General features: G+C 40.6%; 1 protein-coding gene across 5 annotated transcripts in view; it reads left to right on the forward strand.

The window, feature by feature from the left end:
• Window positions 1–14,743, forward strand: part of Macf1 (microtubule-actin crosslinking factor 1) — a 167,687-nt gene that overhangs the window by 146,691 nt on the left and 6,253 nt on the right. For 4 of the 5 annotated variants that reach the window (XM_013016840.1, XM_013016845.1, XM_013016843.1 and 1 more), the window contains 2 exons: window positions 765–782; window positions 6,102–6,219. In XM_013016840.1, coding sequence (XP_012872294.1) covers window positions 765–782; window positions 6,102–6,219 — 136 coding nt within the window. The remainder of the gene's footprint in view (window positions 1–764; window positions 783–6,101; window positions 6,220–14,743) is intronic. The other variant, XM_013016842.1, reaches the window with a different exon arrangement.

The following is a 14,743-nucleotide window of genomic DNA, read 5'->3' on the forward strand; positions in this document are numbered from 1 at the left end:
CCCTAAAGTATATTCAACAGCTTATTGGGGTTCCTTAAAGTTCTAAGAAAAGTTTGATTGGCAAGGAGAATTTAGATGGCCATATTTGATTGGTACACAGGAAAATCCAGATTCCATTCTTCAAAAAAGTTCTGAGAAGCTGTTCGTTTATGCCTGTAATCCTAGCTACTTAGGAGGCTGAGATCTGAGGATTGTGGTTCAAAGCCAGCCCGGGCAGAAAAGTCCCCATGAGACTCTGATCTCCAATTAACCACTCAAAAACCAAAAGTGGTACTGTGGCTCAAAGTGGTAAAGTGTTAGCCTTGAGCAAAAGAGCACAGGGACGGTGCCTAGTCCCTAAGTTTAAGCCCCATGACAATTAAAAAAAAAAAGTTCTTAGAGTACATCAGGTAAGCTCTGTGCCAATAGCTGAAGAGTATTGGGTGACTGTCTTGAATCTCACCTAGAGCATTTAGTTAGAGCTCCAAGTAATGCTATACTTGCTTATTGGGTTTTGTTTTCTTGGTTGGTTTTTGGGTTTTTTTAGGGGGGGTTTTGGATTTGTTTTTGTTTTTTTGTTTTGTTTTTGTAATTGCCTAAGAGAAATGAGTTGCTAAGAATAGCAGTATATTGCAAAATCATATTCCCATGGCAGGCGTTTGATAGGAATATGGTCAGTGTATATATTTGGAAGACTGGTAACATGATGATATGATTTTTATTCCTTAGTGTTTGACAAAATGTTCTCTTTTTTTCCCTCCATCCTTTACTCTTACTGTCTATAGTTCTTCCTCGGCAATCAGGTACAGTTTGCCTTGCAATGTCCTTCTCAGTGGATATGGTCTTTGTAGCTGATGCTGCCTGTTCTTTGCTGTGGGGAGAGGACATAATCTGAAGCATGCCTGGGTCACATCTGGTGGTCTTACCAAGTGGAGAAAATGCTAATAGAGCTGGTATCTGAAAGCTGCCTCAGCAGCAAAAGCATACAAGTATACTTTTTTAAAAAATCAAGATAAAGTTTTCCATTCAAAATTAGGTTAACTAGAAGTCATGTTGTGCTATGTTGAGTTATAAGTAATACAATTTAGGAAGTTAAGCCTGTGGGATCAATCCATTCCACTTGTAAAATGAGCCAGGCCTTGTACTTCAATATTGTGAGTCAGAAAACCCTCAGCCCAATTGTGATTCATACCAGTTTTTGACAGTTAACATAAACTTTGTAATTTACACAGAAAATCCTGAAGTATTTTAACACTGTCTCCTTAAGTACTTCCTTAATATTTATATTATGTAGAGTTATATTTTATAATGATAAGGAACCTGAGAAGTATGGTATAGAAATCATAATTGGGCATGGCCTGAAGTTTGCTAATTATGGCCAGCCAGAATCTAACAGGACCTAATTATACTTCTGTGAAAAATTGGAAGCCTTGGCTCCGCTTGGTAACTAACCTCTCAGATCTTTTTGAGGGCTCTGGGGTGCTATGCCTTCAAATGTAAAAGGAAATTGCATGAGTAAAATCTGTCTCTCTGATGTGAAATTAGAAACACTAAGAGTTAATTTGAGACTCAATCTATGTTAAGTTCACTGGAATAATCACTAACTATAGTAATATTCTGGTCCAATGGAAAGAATGGGATAGAAAAATCTAAAGATGAGAGGAGTCAAGTTGGCTTTAAAATAGACCATTGCAAGGCAGGCAAGGTGGCAGGAGACTCTAATTTTAGCTACTTGGGAGGCTGACACAGAACTGAAAGTTTGAAACCAGCATAGGCAATTTAGTGAGACCCTATCTCAAAAATAGAATTGCTGGGAGCTAATGGCTCATGCCTGTAATCCTAGCTGCTCAGGAAATGCTGAGATCTGAGGGTCATGGTTCAAAGCCAGCCCAGAAATTTCATGAGACTCTTATCTCCAATTAACCAGCAAAAAGCTGGAAAAGTGGACGTGTGAATGAAGCAGTAGAGCACCAGCCTTGAGCAAAAATGCCAAATTAGAGTGTGAGGCCCTGAGTTTAAGCCCCAGTACCAGCACCAAAAGTAATAAACATAATTTTTATCTGGGCACTGATGACATCCTGTTATCCTGTCTGCTCAGGTGGCAGAGATCAGTATAGCAGTTCAAGCACAAAGTTTACATGACTCCATCTGAATAGAAAAACCTAAACATGTAGGGGATGTTCCTATTAGCCCATCTACTGTGGGAATCATAAATAGGACAACATAACAAAAAGTGAGACTCTAATCTCAGAAATTAAAAGGGCTAGAGTCATGACTCAAGCAATAGAGCACCTACTGTCAAGTGTGAAGTCCATTACCACAAAAATAATAATGCTATTATTATAGCTTGGTGGCAGAACACTTGCCTAGCATGTGTGAAGTTCTGGATTTCATCCCCAGCACTGCTAATTAAGCAATTAAACATTGCAGTCAAGTGCCCAAGCATATCTGCCTTCTGATAGCTATGCGAGTGCTTGGGACCCTTCTCCATTGTGCCATTGACCAGGAAAGTGCCCAATAAGGTGTTCTAATTTTGCAAACAGAGCTATGAAGTTCACTTTAGTTTACAACTCAGACTTCACATGCCACTGTCAAACAGCTGATGTAAGAATCCAAGCTCCTGGGCTGGGAAGGTGGCTCAGTGGTAGAGCGCTTGCCTTGCATGCCTGAGGCCCTGGGTTCGATTCCTTAGCACCACACAAGCAAAAAAAGAAAAAAACCGGAAGTAGTGCTGTAGCTCAAGTGGTAGAGCGCTAGCCTTGAGCTGAAGAGCTGAGGGACAGTGCCCAAGCCTAGAGTTCAGGCCCCATGACCAGACTCCCCCCGCCCCCGCCCCCCAAAAAAAGAAAAAAGAATCCAAACTCCTATGAGACAAGGAAACAATGTTTACTGGCCCTCAGGACCCTGGTTCTGAGTTCTCAGATTTTCTTACACCCTGTTCTGTATTTCTCATTTTTAGAGGTGCAGTAACTCTTCCACACTCATCACTCTGGTCTCAGTTTCTCCAGCTGCAGTTGTTCTGACTTCAAATGCTTTGGATCAAGCCTCCATTTTCCAGAGCTCAGCAAATCTTTTTTTTTGGGGGGGGGATCCGGTTGTGGGGTCTGAGCCTGGGCACTTTCCCTCAGCTCTTCAGCTCCAGGCTAGCGCTCTACCACTTGAGCCACTTCCGGCTTTTTTTTTCTGCTTATGTGGTACTGAGGAATCGAACCCAGGGCCTCATGCATACAAGGCAAGCAATCTACCACTGAGCCACCTTCTTAGCCCCTCAGCAAATCTTTTAACCAGATCTTCACTGAGAAATTAAAAGCAAAACAATTATGAGATAAATGCAGTAATACACCAGAAGACACAGTAATCCAAGAAAAAAGAACTCTAGGGTTCTTTTGTTCACTCAGGGAGACACATAAGTACATATCCTTCCCTCCCCTCAACTATCCAGAAAAAAACCCTAGTGCAGTGTTACTGCACTTATGTCTGATGAAATCTCAGTAACACCTAGAACCTGCCCCCTCCATGACAACAGCATCAATCCTCGGAGAAGCAATGCTGTAGGTAATGCTGCTGCTTCTGCTCCATGCTTTCACTCACTTACATAGAATTTTTATTTGGGGGGGAGTCCGGTCGTGGGGCCTGAACTCTGGGCCTGGGCACTGTCCCTCAGCTCTTCAGCTCAAGGCTAGCACTCTACCACTTGAGCCACAGCACCACTTCCAGGTTTTTTCTTTTTGCTTATGTGGTGCTGAGGAATCGAACTCAGGGCCTCATGCATGCAAGGCAAACGCTCTACCACTGAGCTACCTTCCCAGCCCTTTACATAGAATTTTTAAAATTATATAGTTGAGTTGGGGATGAGCTCATTGGAACAGCTCTTGCCTACTAGCAGTGAGGCATGTTGGGCCAGATAAGACCCTTGAAATCATCTGGCACATGATGTGATAAACATATTCTTCTCATTGGCTGCCTGTAGCTCATCTGACTGCCTGTACTGATAATTTTGTATGACCAAGAATGATGTTATAAATATCCAAATGGCCCTTAACTGCAAAAAGGTTCCTACCCCTACTCTAGACTCTTGATTTAATCCCCAGGACTTCCAAAATTTAAAAATTCCTGTCAAATGAATCATGTAAGATTATTAGGTTTCAAAATATATGGCTAGAGAAGGAGGGGGGACAGTGTTTTTCAGTCTCCCTGTCAATACAAATAATGCATTTGAGTCAGCACAAAAGTATGGAGAATTATCACCAATTCATTAATATTGAAGAAGGATGGTTATATGCCTTTTCAGACATCCTTTCTCACATTTGCAGTCAGATTTTCTATTTTTCTGCTTCGTTTCAAAGTTATGACTCTAAATGAAAATCCTAACTAGATGATTAAATAGTCCCTTTACCACCTCTCTAGGACCATTCCCTTAAAATTTGCATTTCTTTTCTTTTCTTTTTTGGTCAGTTGTGGGGCTTGAACTCAGGGCCTCAGCATTGTCTCTCAGTTTTTTGGCCCAAAGCTAGCACTCTACCACTTTGAGCCACAGCTCCACTTCTGGTTTTCTGGTGGTTAATTGGAGATAAGAGTCTCATAGACTTTCCTGCCTTGCTGGCTTTGAACCGTGATCCTCAGATCTCAGCCTCCTGAGTAGCTAAGATTACAGGTGGGACTGCACCAGCACTGGGCTAAAATTACATTCCTTTAACTATGTGTTTGATGTTTGTTTTGGAATTTTGGTATACTTGTCTTTTGTTTCCTTTTCATTCTGAGAAGAGGGTGATTTATACAATGGGAAAGGTAGATCTGGGAAGTAGTAATGTTAGGCAAGAAAAAAGGGGGGAAAAAGTAACAGAAGAGCATGTATGTGAGCCCAGTGTAGTGCTGCATACTATAAACCCAATAATTCAGGACGCTGAGACAGGAGAATCTAGAATTCAAAGCTGGTCTGGGCTACTCAGCAATTCTGATTCCAGAAAAAAAAAATCATGCTTGTTGTAAGATACTAAGAATGATTATGGGGCTGGGAATGTGGCTTAGTGGTAGAGTGCTTGCCTAGCATGCATGAACCCTGGATTTGATTCCTCAGTACTACATACACAGAAAATGCTGGAAGTGGCTCTGTGGCTCAAGTGGTAGAGCGCTAGCCTTGAGCAAAAAGAAGCTCAGGACTGGCAAAAAAAAAAAAAAAAAGATTTAAGGTTATGATAGGAGATTAAAATTTTTATTTCATCTATGTTACCTAATCATTTGTCTAGCTAAAGAAAACCTTTCTGCTGGTGTAATCACAAATAGAAATACTTAGGTTTCACTGTGAAAACTGGATGCAGAAAGTATCAAATTTTCTTCTAACTTTGTAATGATGCTTTGCAAAGGTTTTCTTCATGCTTGATTCAGTATTTTCTCCATTTAATTTTTGAGCACACTGTATTCAGAAGTTGATAAATACACATACACCCTTTAAGCTTTACAACATGGGGTGCTACAATTTGGGCAGAATCTTTAAAAGAATAAAGTGAGCAACATTTGTTTATCTTCTTCCTCTCCTTTTGGTACACAGAGCTGGCATTTTCCTAGTCGAAAGTATTTGAAATATATTCTAGTCTGAACCAAGCTCTCTTTTTTTTCTTCTTGTGTTGAGGATCTAGCCCAAGGTCTTGCACATTAGGAAGTAAGTGTTCTATCACTGAACTACATTTATAGCCCTCAAGAAGGCATATCTGTCACTTGGTGTTTCTGCCAACTCTTCAATAAAAAAATTTAAAAAACACACACAGAGACAAAAAAGAGAATTTAAGATTTTTCTCCAAACTGTCATATTGACCAGGCCAGTAGCTCACAACTGTAATCTTAGGTACTCAGGAGACCTGAGATCCGAGGATTGCAGTTCAAAGCCAGCCCAGGCAAGAAAGTCCATGAGACTCTCATTTCCAGTTAACAAGAAAAAAAAAAAAAAAAACAGAAGTGGAGCTATGGTTCAAATGATTGAGCACTATGGCTCAATTTCTTGAGAAAATTAATTAAAATAAAAAATTAATACTATCATTCCTATCTGAATACAGTCTGCTTTTGGGGAAAAAATAGAGATATGCCTTAAGGCATACTCATAAACTAAGTTTCCCTTTATTCTACAGTTTGGGGATTCTCAGCAGTTGCGGCTGGTCCGTATTCTGCGTAGCACCGTGATGGTTCGAGTTGGTGGAGGATGGATGGCCTTGGATGAATTTTTAGTGAAAAATGATCCCTGCCGAGGTAAGAAAGCATTTTGTTTATTGTTCTGTTGTTAAGGTGTGCAGGTGTCCTCTCATCTAGCCCAGGGCTTCAGGAGGAGAACACAGGAATGAGAACTATGATTGTATTAGTATCATCCAAATGTTGCAGTTTGGAGCATTATGTTAACACCAGTCTGGTGAAGAGCCTGACGTAGTCCTTTAGGTTTTTCTCTCAGATGCCTTAGCCTGTAATACTTATGGCTGAAAATCAGGGAAAGTATTGGGTCCTTCCCATATAAGAAAGGACTAGTGAGCCCCCTTGACCAGGAGGAGGTTCAGGATATCTGTCAGCAGCCCAGACACTTCTATGACACATGGTTGCCTAAGCAAGGTTGAGAAACACCTTCTGGCTAGGCATGAAAAGGTGCCCACCAGCCAAAAAATCATCAACTTAAATCCAAGCAGCTAGAAGCTAGGGCTGCAGCAGGGCACGACCAACCAAATCCCTCATCACTAAATCCTGCTCGGCTACATCCTCTCCTTCCTCCTGTAGCAGAGCTGCATGTGGGTGTACTGGAGGCTCCTCCACTCTCTGCCAGTTTGTCTTTCTTGACTGGTTCTATGTTTCCTGCTCTCTCTGTTTCTTTGTGTTTACTTATTTTTTATTCTAGTTCACCATCCTGGGAGTAAAATAAAGCGCTCTGATTCCAGCTCTTCGGTTTCCAGCCAGTCTCCCATAGGTTGGCTCTTAAGCTGTGTCCCTCTTCCTCCCCTACCCCTTGAGAATGGCTTTGCTTTCTGAACTGAAACAACTTGGCTCTGTGATAACCTGCTGCCTTGGTGAATGCTTGAGACAGCCAAACCTCTGCTTTTCCAACTGCTTTGTTGACAGAGTATGAAATGTTACTACTGAGACCCCACCCACAGAATTTGTTTTGAGTTCCTATTAACAAATACTTCTATACCATAGATATTATACACAGTTATAAGCACTTTAAACATTTGTGCCCTCATACCTGTGCCTCACTGCCCTATGAGGTATAGTGTCTCCTTTTTATAAAATAGGAAATTGAGGTATATAAAATTTAAATAAGTTGCTCAGGGACAGGTAGACAATAAATAGCAGAGGCAAGATTCAAATCCAAGTCAGCCTAGCTCTAGGGTAGGTCCTCCTAGCCTCTATGCTGTGTTTCTCAGAGGCTCATATGCCCTCTTATTGTGTATATATCATTAAACCAGTCTGCAGAATTAAATTATTAGCACCATTATTTATAAACTCAGAAATAAATACGTTTAGTACAGTTATATAACCTCTTTGGAAGTGGTTTCTTGTCATATTCTAAAATATTTTTAGAGAACAGAGTTAAAGAGTACAGTTCTCACCAGAATTTAGACAAGCCCATAAATTGTTGTTCTTTAACTCATTCTGAATTTGCTCTAGTAAACCAAAGTAAAAGATAAGCAATAATAATTCTTTTTTTAAGTTGTTTTAAACGAGGGGTGATAGTTGTATCATTTTACCCCTAACTCCATTAAAATAGCATTATTCCTTTCCAAATCTATTACAAGGTCTTTTTTTTTTCTGTCATGTATGACTGGACTAAATAAACAAAAAAGATATTGCATGTGGCATTTTGGAACCCTTGTTTGCCTGTTTATTCTCTGCCTGCTCTATTTTAAGTATATTATGTTGCTGGCCAAGTAGAATACTGCTTGCTTTATCCTTATTTTAATATTTAAAAATTGGAACCTCAAGAAATTTGGGAGGGCCACCTAGTAGCTATTTTCTGTGGACCATGATAGCCTTTTTCAGCATCCTTCAGATCAAACAAGGTAAGACTTTCCTCTGTCTCTTTATGAGTGCCTCCTAGGAACTCAGTAATCACTTTGATCCCTTGACTAGAGAGTAGAGAATTCCCCACTAGTTTTCAGTGTCATAATTCTTCCAGAAATGGGCAGGATGAGTGATTTCTAACCAACTAAGTAGTGCTAGGAAGAGGGCAGCTAATGGCTGGTGTGGATAGCAGTAAGTTGGAAGGATATGAACATCAAAAAGATAAGTTACTTGCCAGACATGTTAATGCACACTTTTAATCACAGTTACTCTGGAGACAGAGGCAGGAGGATCACAACTTCAAGGGCAGCCTGGGCTACAAAGTGAGACCCTCTTGAAAAACAGGTCCTGCACTGGGCACAAATAGCTCTCATCTATAATCTTAGTTAGCGAAGAGGCTGATATGTGGAGGATCATGATACAAGGCCAGCCCTGGCAGAAAAATCCATAAGACTTCATTTCCAAAATAACCAGAAAAGACTAGACTGGAGTCATCATGGCTCAGGTGGTCTAGTGCCAGCCAAGCAAGCATGACATCTAGGGTTTTGTAGGATTAATGTGGCTTCTAGAACACTGCTTATGTTGTGTCTCCTTGGGCTCCTATGGAACATAGAAAATGTTATTCTATACTGACGATGGTACATGAATTGTAACAAGTTTTTTTGTTTTTTGTTCTTGTCAGTAATGGGTCTTGAACTTAGGACCTGGGTGCTATCCCTGAGCTCTTTTTGCTCAAGGCTAGCACTCTACCACTTTGAGCCACAGCTCCACTTCCAGTTTTCTAGTGGTTAATTGGAGATAAGAGTCTCATGCATAAGAGTCTTACTTTCCTGCCTGGGCTGGCTTCAAACCACAATCCTCAGTAGTATATCGGATTACAGGCTTGAGCCACCAGTACCCAGCTATGACAAGATTCTTAATACTAATTAATTTCTTCTCTCCTTTTCAGAGGTGGGAAATGTCAGGCCATTGGGCCATAAAAGGCCTGCAAAATCATTTAGCACCTGATGGAAGAGACATGTATTTTTGTTGTCAGCTGCCTGTACTGATAATTTTATATAACCCACGAATAATGTTAGAAATATCCAAATGGCCCTTGGCAGGAAAAAGTTTCTCACCCTTGCTAGCTGTTGAAAAAGAGGAAAAACCTGAAACTGCATTGCTTTAGCTAAATATAAAAGTGAAAATACATGGCTAAGTTGCTAATTATATAAAAGTTGGTATTGCCACAATCATTTTATTTTCTAACTTCATCCATGGCGAAGGAAATCATGTTTTGGGTGGAGGTAAAAATGCTCCTTCCAGAAAAACAGGCACTTGTATTCAAAAGACAAACTATATATTTTTTGAGCATTACACTTACTACTTCCATCAAATAAGTGATGACCTTTAAAAGATGCAATTTTTTATTTTAGAACTGATCATTTGTAAACTACACAAAATGATCCACCTTAACTGTAAGTGTATAGTTAATATTCACACTATACCATGCATTCACAAAACAATTTTTTTTTGTCTAGTCCTGGGGCTTGAACTCTAGGCCTGAGTGCTGTTCTTCAGTTCAAGGCTAGCACTCTACCACTTGAGCCACAGTACCACTTCCTGCTTTTTCTTCTTATGTGGTGCTGAGGAATCAAACCCAGGGACTCATGCATGCTAGGCAAGCACTCTACCACTGAGCTACCTTCCCAGCCCTGACTTTTTTTTAACTGCCTTGGGTGTGTGTGGGGGGGGGTGTCGGGTGTGTGTGTGTGTCAAGGGTGTGTGTGTGTGTGTCAGGGGTGTGTGTGTGTGTGTGTGTGTCAGGGCCACCAGCACCTAGCTAGCTTCTGTTTTGAGAAAAATATATACTTTTCTTTCTCTTTTGGAATTTCCCTAACATAATTCACATCTTCTAACTATGTTTTTCCCCAGCAAAAGGGGCTGTCACTCTTTTTTAATTCTGAAGATTGGCTGCTTTAAGTATATTTCTAAACATACAGCTTTTCTTTCTCCCACATAAAATATTTGTGCAAAATGTTCCAATTCAAGAATCATTTCCCTGTCTTATAACTTCAAATACTTTCTAGTTTTTGAAAACGTTTTGTGTGTGTGTGTGTGTGTGAAAATACCGTACAGAGGGTTTACAATTACATGGGCAAGGTAATGATACATTTCTTATCAAACATTGTTGCTTCCTCCTTTCTTTCCCTTTCCCATCCCTTCCCATCTTCCCTAAGAGTCTTTTTTTGCAGTCCCACTGGTTCAGGTTCTCTTCCTCTGCTTCATCCTCCAGTGCTAGGATTACAATTAGGAGGTACTATGCTTATCCCCACATATTTTCTTTTAAAATGCATTCCCCTTGAGAAAAATAACACACAAAGCTAATGTTGATTTATTTACTAGAGATGTGTTAATAGCTATTAATCATTTGTTATCTTCTTTACTAAAATTATAGCACCAGGGATTATAAGTATAGGGGCCAAGAAGATAGGAAATAACAAGAAGTAAAATAAAAAATGAGGGACAAACTTCTAAAGACGAAATTAATGTTTTTACTCGTGGGTTTTATAGCCAGTGAAATATTCTTGTTATGCTAGTTACTCAGGAGGATAATAGTTTGAAGTCAGCCATGATAGAAAAGTCTGAGAGACTGCATCACCAAAATAATCAGCAAAAACAAATAAAACAATCTAGAGGAGGGATTTAAGTGGTAGAACACCAACCAAACAAATTTGAAATCCTGAGTTCAAACCCTGTTACTAGAAGGGGGAAAAAAATGTCCAAGAAGTAAACCATTGGCTAAAGGTTCACTGTAAAAACAGAGATTATTCCATGTATTTGTTTTTGATGTGAAGAGAAAGCATACCATGGGAACAAGACCTTTTTCCCAGCATCCTTCAGGCACCTAGATATGCCCCTGTTCCACAGCAGCCTCTGGGTCTGACTACCATAACATAGGAGCTCACATAGGATCTTGTGATAGGATTGAACAAATCCTCAGACTAAAAGGCCAATCATTAGCTGTGTCCTTGACTGTGTTTTTTATAACACTGGATCATTTTTATTTCCTATAGAAAATTATTCTCTCTGCACTTTTTAGTTGTTCTTTTCATATTCTATCACAATAGGTCTTGGCAGTCCTACATTTAGCTGTGTGGTTTCAGTCATTAAAACTCATGGCTTTGCATGTGGCTGGTGTACTAGAGTGCCAGTCACAGGTAGAGAACAGATGCCCACCTCTGAGCAAACCATGAAAATAAGTAGTAAAGAAGGTTTGTGAAGGCTATGGGTTGGGGACTTTTTTTCAGAGTAGAAATAAAAGCCATGGGGTTGAAACCCTAAACATAAGCCTGGCATTGAGATCCACAGGGAAATTAAGATGATAGTCCCTGCCTTGAGACGTTCACTGTCTTGTGCATGAGAACACTTGGGAATGAAATCACATGCACAGCTGATGCAGTGAGTGAGTAGGGTGAGGATGAGGGGATGTATCTGCCCACAAGGACAAGGAGAAGTGTTGCCTCAGCTGCATCCTACACACAGAGGCCATCCCGACATTTTAGGTCCAGGAAGCCACATGTTCAGATGAGCAGAAGTATCAACAGTGGGACAGTAGAAGGACTAAAGTAGTCTTTTAAATGATTGTGACAGGTATACAAGGTGGGTAGCCAGACAAAACTGAAGAAGGTCTGACAACTGGGATTAGGTAATAGGTGCTAGGCCACCAAGTGCTTGGTGTATTTGATTATATAATGCCATTTGGGCTTCTGAAGGGGACCTGCAGGGGACAATGTTCAACAAACCCCTGTGTCAGGAATCCACTCAAACGCCAGTCAGAAATTCTGCTTGAAGCTATGAAATCCACTCTACACAGCAGATTTATGTCTAGAAACCTATAGAGAGTGGGTAAGAGCAAGTGGATCACAACAGAAGGTTGAGGAAGAGACACTCACACCCACAAGTGAGAGGATTAAAAGACTTTAGAATGCAGAAAGATTCTGGGAGAGAACAGCCATTAGCAGGTTGGGACCTGCTGGTGTTTCCAGGCTTCTGGCTGTGGTGATATCCAGTCAGGCTTCAGATGTAACTTTTGGCATCCAGCAACGTCTGCTCTGTGAACTTGGTGCCTGCTGTTACTGTGATGACACTCAGGTGTCAGATGAACTCATCAGCAGGTAGAGAGTCCAAGGGGCTAGGGGGACAGAACTATGTACAGACAGGGTTAAGGGGAAAGAGAAGCAGGAGAGTGGGTACCCTTGAAGGCAGTGGAGGGCGGTGTTTCAGAAAGAAGAAAGCACTTAAGTAACTGCCCTCATGCAAATTATAACAGCAGAGAGATGCTTTACCTGCCAAATTTGTCAAAATTTTACCTGTATATACACACTTGATAATACAGAGCAGAGTGAAATAAGATTGTAAAACAACATTTTTTTTCAGTACTAGAAATTGAACCCAGGGGCCTCAGTCATGATAATAAGCACTGTACCACTTGTGCAACAACCCTAGCCTTTTGTTTGTGGGGTTTGTTTTTGTTTTGGGGGGGTTGGTGGGAAGAGGAGAGCCTAGAACTTGTGATTCTCTTGCCCTCATCTCCCAAGTGGCTTCAAGTGTACAATACCCAGCCCAGCTTTGTTCTGGGTTTTGTTTTTTCTTTTGAGACAAGATCTCTGTGTTGCCCAGACTAGTCTCAAATTCCTGGACTCAAGTGATCCTCCTGTGTTAGCTTCTAGGGTAGCTGGGACTATAGGTACACATTACCACACATCCAATAGTCTCTTTCTACAGCATTTAAAATGGAGCTATTCACAACTAAGTTGCAGTTTCAAAATCTTCCTCTTCTACCCTCTGAGGATTTTTTTTCTGGCAGATTTTGCCCCAGAAGGAACTATCAAATATATTAAATTCAGACCACAAATGCAAAGTTATGGTATTGGATCACAAGCAGTTTGTATAGTGTTCAGGTGCTAGCTAGTTGATTATTTTCATTCATCAACATTATCTTAGTCCCGGTTGCATGTCCACCATTATACTGGGCATTTTATCAGACAAAAGTAATAGTTCTACCTATGTGTAAAGGAAATTCTTTTTGAGAAAGAATGTCTACTAATGAATGTAAACAGAAAGCACTGAAGGCTGAAAAATGGAGTAGAGAATAGCCCAGGGAAAGAACTTGGGGAGTCACCAGACATGTGGGGACCTAGAGTTGAAGGAACACTCTGAGCACATTAGGAGACATTAGATCATATCCAAGTGAGTTTTGACCCTTGGAGACTACAGCCAAGTCACTTCTGGCAAGGCTGAGGAAACTACAGCCCTGAGTAGAGGATCTGTCTGGTGGCCGAGCCTAGTCTTAATCCAAGTTTTGATATCTGTGTTAGTGCTGTTTTACCTGATAAATTGATAACTGTGTCAACATTATTATATTTTAGGAAGAAATAAATGACACATTTTGTTTGTAATGGTTCCCTTTTTCAGGCTTCCTCAGCTTTCACATTTGTTTAGGTAATATCTACTGCTTCATAAAAGGAAACAGTGTAGGGGAGGGTAAGCAGGTAGTGTAACCTAATTTATGTTTCATTTTATTTTTCAGCTCTGACGTTTTAACTCAGGGCTTTGTGCTTACTAGGTAGGCACTCTACTACTTGAGTCTTTTTGCAGACCCTGGCCTTAAATTCAGGACCTGGGCACTGACCCTGAGCTTCTTTATGCTCAAGGCTAGCACTCTCCCACTTGAACCACAGCACCATTTCTGGCTTTTTCTGAATAGTATATTGGAGATAAGAATCTCACGGATTTCCTGCTCGGACTGGCTTCAGACTGTGATCCTCAGATTTCAGCCTCCTGCGTAGCTAAGATTACAGATGTGAGCCACCAGCACCTGGCTCTTGAGTCTCTTTGTTTTGTTTTCTGATAGGGTCTAGCTTTTTGCTCCAGACCAGCCTTTCCTGTGATCCTCCTATTTAATACCTCCCACCATAGCTAGAATTACAGTTGTATGCCATCACACACTTTTTTCCAATGAGATAGGTCTCTCAGCCCCTTTTACCCAGGCTGACCTGGAACCTTTCCCTTCTCTCTCTCTCTGCCTCCCAGATCCCTAGATGTATAGGTGTGAGCCACTGACACCTAACAATATCTTTGAGTGAGAAATAATCAAAAGACATGCTTGAGGGAAAATATTTTATTTAAATTAGTACTGTCTTTCACATTTAAACGTTATATTAGCTGTACTTTATCTTGACTGAATCCACATTTTGAGTTCTGATCTTCTAGCTCCAGAAAGCCAAGAGACAGCACCTATCTGGCCTTCAGTACTAGTTCCAGATCTTTCCACCTTGATGTTCTTCTCCTTGCAGTTTCCCCTTCAGCTTCTTAACTGCTTTCAGTTTTTGACCTAACTGTTTCTCACTGGCAAGTTTTGTGCATGGTCTTGATCTTTCTCTCTCTCCTCACATGTTTACTTCATAATGATTCTGTCCTCATCTCTTTTTTTCTGTTCTGACTTCCTCAATCCCTTTCTTTAGGATTATTATTGACTGAACTCAAATAGAAGAATCTAGACAGTGTGATTTCACTAATGTGTGTTTCCCACTATTTCATTATCACATATCCTGCAAAATTTGAGCAAAAAGTATACATGTCCAATGAGAGAAGAAAGAGGGGTTTTGATTAACATCAGATGCTGTGGACTATTGCATCTGCTTTGCAATTACAGTATGCTTTACCCCAGGGGACAGTGGCAAAACCA

Source organism: Dipodomys ordii, unplaced genomic scaffold (assembly GCF_000151885.1).
Source record: "Dipodomys ordii isolate 6190 unplaced genomic scaffold, Dord_2.0 Scaffold33, whole genome shotgun sequence".
NCBI lineage: Eukaryota > Metazoa > Chordata > Mammalia > Rodentia > Heteromyidae > Dipodomys > Dipodomys ordii.